At 42.6% G+C, this 7,615-nt stretch overlaps 1 protein-coding gene across 1 annotated transcript; it reads right to left on the bottom strand.

The window, feature by feature from the left end:
• Positions 1-280: 280 nt before the first annotated feature.
• Positions 281-6,588, bottom strand: sbk3 (SH3 domain binding kinase family, member 3). The gene is made up of 4 exons (XM_030393639.1): positions 6,242-6,588; positions 3,685-3,832; positions 2,983-3,185; positions 281-1,430 (listed from the first exon to the last, which is right to left on the bottom strand). The coding sequence occupies exons 1-4, from the start codon at positions 6,245-6,247 to the stop codon at positions 660-662; spliced, it is 1,128 nt and encodes a 375-aa protein (XP_030249499.1). The 5' UTR covers positions 6,248-6,588; the 3' UTR covers positions 281-659.
• Between the last annotated feature and the right edge of the window lie 1,027 nt (positions 6,589-7,615).

The following is a 7,615-nucleotide window of genomic DNA, read 5'->3' as shown; positions in this document are numbered from 1 at the left end:
AACACTTTCGGGTGAAAGTATGTCATTGGCAGGAAAATTACAGCCAATCCTCATGTATCACACCCTCTGTATGGTGAATATGGGTAGTTACCACATATTTTATACCTTTCAGTATAGCTCTGTCAAACAAATCCTCGTGATATGAGGTGTGTGTATTTATATTCTTTAGTGCTGGTGATGATGTGACTCACTTTGCTGTTAAAAGCTGACTTACTCAATGGTATACATTAAAGCAAAAAAAAAAAAAAAGTGTTTATTTCCAGTTTAAATAAAATTCAAATTTTATGTGTGAGTATTTTATTAGGACTTCAAGGTACAAGTACGAGGAGTTTCTATTTAGACAACAATTATGATACAGACTTTAAAGGGTACTACACTAATTTCAAACATCAAGCTTTTCATATATTATCTTCAGATTCTCTTTATTAAGACACACAAACATAGACATATGTACACATGCACACACATGAATATATACAATGGAAGTGGCGACTTTAGCAAGGATATTTTAAAAAAATATGAAATATATAGCACCTTAGAGAGTATACGTTTGTATTATTATACACAAAAACACATTGCAACATTATGTCTAACGTTTAATAATAATTAAAAAAAAGAAGAAAAAAAAAGGTTTTGAAACAACTCCATAAAGGCAAAGCTTATCTCTCCCCTCTTCCCTCCCTCACCAACTCCTCTGCTACCCCTCCTCCCTGTCTTATTTTTCTGGCCTCCTTCTCCGCCTCCTCTGCCTTCCTCTTCTCCTCCTCCTCTGTCTCTGTCAGCCACGGCCCACCCAGATAGCTCAGGATCTCCTCAGAGCTTCCTCTGTGTTTGGGCTCAGGATGGAGCAGCTCTTTGAAAAGAGTCATCACCAGTGGGCTTAGGCCCTCAAACTGTGAGGGAGGAGGGTTGTCTCTTTGGTTTTCCTTCATCATTATGTAACTGTCCTCCTCACTGATCCACTCACCATCCCTTATCTTTTCCTCCTTTTCAGTCTCACGGTAAAACCACTCCTTGTATCGACGGTAGCCACGGTCATCATGGGTGCTCTCCTCCCAGGGGAAGCAACCAGTTAAGAGGCAGTAGACGAGTACACCAAGGGCCCAGCTGTCTATACAAGGCTCCACTGTTATCCAAATGTCCTCCACCTCTTCTTCGGTCTCATCGCATTCCCTCTCCTTCTCAGCCTCCTTGGCAGGTTCCACCTCCGGAGTACAGAAGGGCGACTCGTACCAGACAGCACGAACACTGGAGCCAATGGCCCGGGCGAGACCGAAGTCACCCAGTTTGACCCAGCGGCATGAACTGTCACACAAGAAGATGTTCTCAGGTTTGATGTCACGGTGAACAAAGCCTAGAGAGTGGAGATGTGTGACAGCACCACTCAGCTGAGACATCACCCTTTGGACACACTCTTCATCCACCCCGACCTGAAAAAGAGAGATTCAACATTAGAAAACATAACTCTAACTTAGTACAACATGTCTGGTTTCCAAGAGCGTCACCAAAATTGTTGGTGACGCACTTGGAAACCAGACTCTTGGAAACCTGTGCTTTCCTTCATGTACTCTCAATACAATCAGTGAAAGCAGGGTGCCCTTATTCTTATCAGGGCTCTATTATGTTCCTGGCAGTGACACAGACACAAAGGAGGGTGAGCTGGAAGCTGTTATCAAGCATGTCTCAAAAGGACGTGGTCAGCAGATACATTTTCCATCAAATCCCTGTAAGAAAATCACATTGCACACTAAAGTTTAAGCTTGTTGAAGTGTTACACAGGGACATTTGATCCAGATTGGCCTTTTCCACAGGTAAGTTTGCAGCCTTTTCTTCATAAAATTACATTTACATGCTTCTTATTTGTTTGTTTGTTTGGATTGTGTTCACAGATTTTTCCAATAAAGCGACAAAAGCACCTTGTTTCAGATTAGGGAAAGACTGGTTTCAATTACATTTTCATAAGCAAAACTGGTTCCTTCTCCTGCTCTAAAGCTCCTGTGTGTTGAATTTAGTATCCAGTAACAATGTGGTTGCATTGCAACCAATTAAACACCCTTTGCCTCTCCCTGCAGTTGGTTTGTAAAACAAACAGCCAGCAGTGGAGCTGATGCAGCGGATTGTGAGCTGTAGTTGCCCCAGTAAACACACCAACCACTTTGGCTATCGCAACAGCAATTCCCTTTGGGGTTGTTAGGTAGAGCTGACAGGCCAGGTGGTGGACCAGCAGCAGTGCTGTCCGCTCTATTTAACAACCCCAGAGATGTCCCCGAAAGGAGCAGCAGAATAGGTAGTTTGTTTACCTGCAAAACTACAGCTCATAGACTGCAGTATCAGAAGTGGAAGAAAAGCAGACATTTCCAAAGCGTTGGGGTGAAGCAACAGTTTGAGTCAAGCAAGGAGAATGCAACCAACAAAGCTAACTAATCTTAGGCAGAATAGGTCGAGATCCATTATAACTCTCTGATATATAAAATGTAACATTCTAAGGCAACAAAAACCTGACGATTCTTAAATTACACACTATGAAAACATAGTTATAATCATTATGTTCCATTTCAACCCCTGAATCCTATTCACTGGACCTTAAAGTCACTGGTGATTTGCTAAACCAAGACAACAACCTTCCCCTAACTTTAAAGTTAACAATAAAAAAGTTTTATCAAGATTGTGATGTCACAAGAGCATATTGCACTGTGGATATTGTAGGGAGAATACATGGACAGAAAACATTGTGCAGAGATGTGTGGCATAGACGTTTTGCAACTTGCAAGATACATCTATTGGAAACATTTCCTCATAATCTGGGTGGAACTGGTTCTCTGTTACAAATTAGTAGGATATAAATCTAATTTTGAGGAGACAGGGTTGCAACCCAACCTAACATCCCTGCAAAACTGCACAAAACTGTACCCTCTATTTTGATTTAAGTAAAAGTATGTTAGCCTTGGCATACCATGCAGGGGATTCAGAGCCAAAACTGACCTCTGACACTATCACACTGTAGAGGTCACCGTATAGACCAGCTTGCTGGGCAAAAACATAGTAGGTTGGTGTGGAGAAGAAGATGCCGAGGGCTCGCGTCAGAGAGGGATGTGTGCAGTAAGAAAGGGAGAGATTGTATTCACGCAGGAAGGAGGTGAGCGAGGTCGACTGACGAGGGAAGAACTTCAGAGCCATAGGTGTTCCTGGAACGCATGAAGCAAGACAACATATGTTGAATACTACAGCACTAATAGGCTTTAGTCAGATACTGTCACAAAGCTGTCATCATCTGTGGAATGCGAGTGTTGCTCATCATTGACACTATGAGCATATATAACTTCCCCTTTGGGGCGACTCTATTACACAGCTACACCCCAGTTGTGGCAACTCTATCTCAGAGAATGTACCAAAGCACTTCATTACAGCAACAGAAGCGCAAAAGGATAACAGATGCCTTCTAAAAGACAGATCTGTCCTCACATTAATGCAGCGCTTCACCCCACACAACATGTGTAGTTTCCTCATGAGAAGGAAACCAGAGCCTGAGATAAATGCGCCTCAGTGGAGAGATGCCATCTCACCCATTAAAGATGAGGCAGGAGGAGTTTATTAAATATATCAACAGTAGGAAATCTGAACACACAAACTGAGATGTAACAGTCTCAGACCAACATGACCTTTCACTGTGAGTCCTCCGCTCACCTCTCTGCCTGTGCACAGCTAGCATGACCTTTCCATAGGATCCCTCCCCCAGGAGCTTTACCACCTGGAAGTGCTCGGATACCTTCAGACTGGGCATGGACTGTGCCGACAGGAAACATCGTTCGTCAAGTTCCTGAGCTGCTGGAGCCTGTTCACACACGCACACACACATATAGAAATCCATATTCAATGTCATTGCAGGATGTCCACAGATGATGATTTGTTCAGTTGCATAGAGTGAAAGGAGATCCACAACTTGATAGGCATGTGTTGGTCAGTGATAGGCAACTTCACAGAATGAAGTTTGAATCTGAGGTCGAACATGCTGACTTGTTACCTGAACCTGCTGCTTTAAAAAGGACCTTGCAACTTAAATCTTGTATATCGGAGCAGATCTCCGGTTGTGTTTATATACTGAAATTTAATTTCTTTGCGTGTACACTCCGCTAAACAATACCATATTCTACCCCTGGGGTTGGGGCTGAAATTTAGACAGTCACTGTATAAAAATCACATAAGAAGTCTTGTTATTACTAATGTATAATGGAATTGGAAAAAGTGTAATCTAGTCAGAATACTTTTGGATTACTTTTGTATTACATCAAATTAAAAAAAATGCACCTTAAGCTTAGATGAATGCAGCCCCCAAATTATTATAGATAGATAGATAGATAGATAGATAGATAGATAGATAGATAGATAGATTTAATTTTCCATTTTCACTGTAAATAAAGTCCAATAAAAACAATGAAATTTAAGTCACTATTAACAAAACTATCCATGGCAACCTGAGAGGAGTAACTTACTTTGATTTAAAAGATTATTTTCATCATATTGAACACTTGCATATTTTGTATATATAATGAAACATGAGATCAAGCAAAAGTTGTTAATCCGATTACTCATTTGTAAAAATAGAGCATTGATTATATGATTATTGTTACTTATTTTATGTAATCTGGATACGTTATTCCGGTTACATGTAATCTGTCACTACCCAACCCTGCCTATCCCAGCATGCATCCGTCAGAAATCAGTAGAACAAATTGTACAGTGTTCCTTTTCTGCAGGTCTGGCTTGATCTCCATCGTCCCATAAACGGGACGAACTTGAGACATCAGCGTGATCTTATCAGGACGATCGGAACATATGGCGCTGTCGTTCAGTTTCCGATGTCGTTCACTGTTGTTCATGAAGTCACTGACACATGCCCCAGCCAATTAGGAGGGCTGTGAACGGTTACAGCACACAGCTTAACACAAAAGATAAAGCGATCGTAGGAGTGTGACATATTTTTCCCTTTGACCTTCCATATGTTGCGTAACTCAGCTCAGTGCTCAACAGATTTAAATTCTGATTACACCTGTTACATTAATGCAAACAAATGGGACGTTTCTACTGGTTATTGCACTAATATTAATATTTGTCTTAAATAGCCTCATTATGATCATTAAACATTTCTCATAAATCTCTGAGGGTGATAAAGGATCAAATGGTGCCATGTGACACTGGAGATATGCCATGTCAGCAGGTTAAGAAATGGATGGATCTCAGTTATGAGTTGCTGATGTACAGCCAAAAATAAGTCTGCAGGTTTCCACCAGTCTGAGGGTCCTGCTTGGCACAGATGTGACCAACACAGCTCAATTTAGAATCGAGCTGATGATGGGCTGCTTCATGATCAATGAGACTGTTGCTGCTCTATTGGCTCCAGTTTAAAGCTCCAGACCATCAACTTTCCAGACACTGAGAGAAGTCACAGGCCGATTGAACGATGCGTTATTTGCAGATTCCAAATGCAAATAGTGTTGGAAACATGACACTTCTATATAATCAATCCGATCCAGTTAACTTGCAGGCGCATTGAATAGAAAGATATATACTGTCTATGTGTATTTGTCTACTCGTCCAAGTGTTAAATTCCTCTGCTCACAGAGCTGTTAACACATGTTTGAGTTATCACATTATTACATTCTCCGGCTGCTCTCCATTCCATTCACACCAGCAATAAATTTACATAATTGACTACATTTGTCGAAGTGTTAAACTGAGTTTTATCCAGGTCACAGTTGATTTATAGTCTTGTGGCAGATGCATCTAAAACATTTCCTGCACCAGGAGCGTCGCCATTCTTGCTGCGTCCTTGTAAACTGAGGCGATTATTAATTTAACCACCCCCCCATTAGCTTATTAGTTGGCATAAAGCGACAAGTGGATCTGAGATTTTAATGAAGGCTCTGTGCAAGCTAACATCATTAACAAATTTGAAGTCAGGCACAGGTGCTCAACATTACAAGCTGAAAATCCTGTTGATGAAGTTGTCAATCGAATGTTTGCAGCCTCCGAGTCACCTTGCAATAAAAAAGCCAGCAATGCATTTGAGCCACACCTGCATGTCATCTCATCATATATAGTACAGTTGCAAAAACCCATGAGACCTCCAGCTGTTTGCACAGGCACAGAGGAAATACTTCCATTTATGCTTTTCGTTGCTTTTGCAGCACAATATGATGATAATGACATGTCATTTTAGTGTCGCTGCTGGTGCAATACTTACTGTCATGTTCTGTTCAGTTGGTTGATCTCTGCTCACTTTGTCTCGACTCTTTTCAGCATCTAAAGACTTCTGACTCCTGACAAGCTGCTGACACTAACTACTGTTCTGTGCTCAGCTAGACTGATAATTTAACTGGAATTGAGGCTGATATTTCTGGTTCCGTGCAGTAGCCCAGCAGATTAATAGAGCAGCCTCATGGACGTTTACTGGAGACCTGGATATTAACTGCGTGCTTCTCTCCGGGAGACACACTCTGAACTCTCCCCCTCTCTTTTCCTACTCTTGTGCCAACACTCTCTCTCTCCTCTTGTTGTCTGTTATGCTGGCAACTACGCGTGAACCAGCTACAAGGCATGTCAAACCTCCCTCTCCCTCCCACCCCGCACCCCCTCCCCTCCTCCCTCTCTTCCACTACACAGCAGTGTTAATATCCCACCGTTTCCAACCTGTCAGTCAGCCCGACCACATTAGCCCATCTCTCTCCCGCCTCTCCTCTCCCCAGCTGTCACTCACTTTCCGCTTCTCTTTCCATGTCTCTCTCTGTTTCTCACCCTCTCAGCCAGTCTGAGTCAGTGAATTCCCCCTACAGAGTGGGATTCCTCGTTCAATCAACAGGTATGCTGGAATGATTGGAATAGTCCGACAAGCTGTACCCCTGATCCCTGAATCTTACTTGGATTATGGGGTACAGTTGAAGCTGCCACCTGACCTGTTTATTGACCGATAACGCTTGTCCTTTCTTTCCCTGTTGCCCTTCATTTCTCTATTTGAATCAAACCAAATCCATTTAATTCCCTCATGAGCTTCCTCTTGAGATCATCTTCAAGGTTTTCTTATTTTTATCATCATCAGACAAACCTTCCCCCTAATCTTCCTCTCTCTCGACATAAGGCCCATCCCCCCTTCATCTCTCTCCGAGTGCATATCAAAGCCTATCATCACACACTGACATGTCTAACAGCTGAATCTTTGCCTTGCAAAACACCTTCATTCTGTACTTTGCAGTCTACGTGCCAGCCATGTTTCCCACTTAACTACAGCTTCTCCATCTCCTATGGCCTCGACACCCTCCTCCTCTTTCTGTCCACTCATATAGATTTCCCTCTGGACTTCATACTACAGGACTATTATTGCTGCCGGCTCGATGGCCGTTCGTTATATAACACAAACACTGGCTGCTATCACAACGGCATGGTCCGGGCTCAGGTTACTAACACTGCGCTGGTCATGCAGGCGGCCATACACCGATGACCAATGTGAGCTTCCATGTTTGTGCTGGCACCATAGGGTCCCTGCAGTCCCTGCTGTGACGACCCCCACCACCAAAACACAACTTTCATCGCTTTCACCAAGTTGAAGCCAACTTGATGTATA

The sequence above is a fragment of the Sparus aurata genome, chromosome 17 (assembly GCF_900880675.1).
Source record: "Sparus aurata chromosome 17, fSpaAur1.1, whole genome shotgun sequence".
Taxonomy (NCBI): domain Eukaryota; kingdom Metazoa; phylum Chordata; class Actinopteri; order Spariformes; family Sparidae; genus Sparus; species Sparus aurata.
The sequence above is the reverse complement of the archived record's forward strand: the minus strand, read 5'-3'. Positions and strand labels throughout refer to the sequence as shown.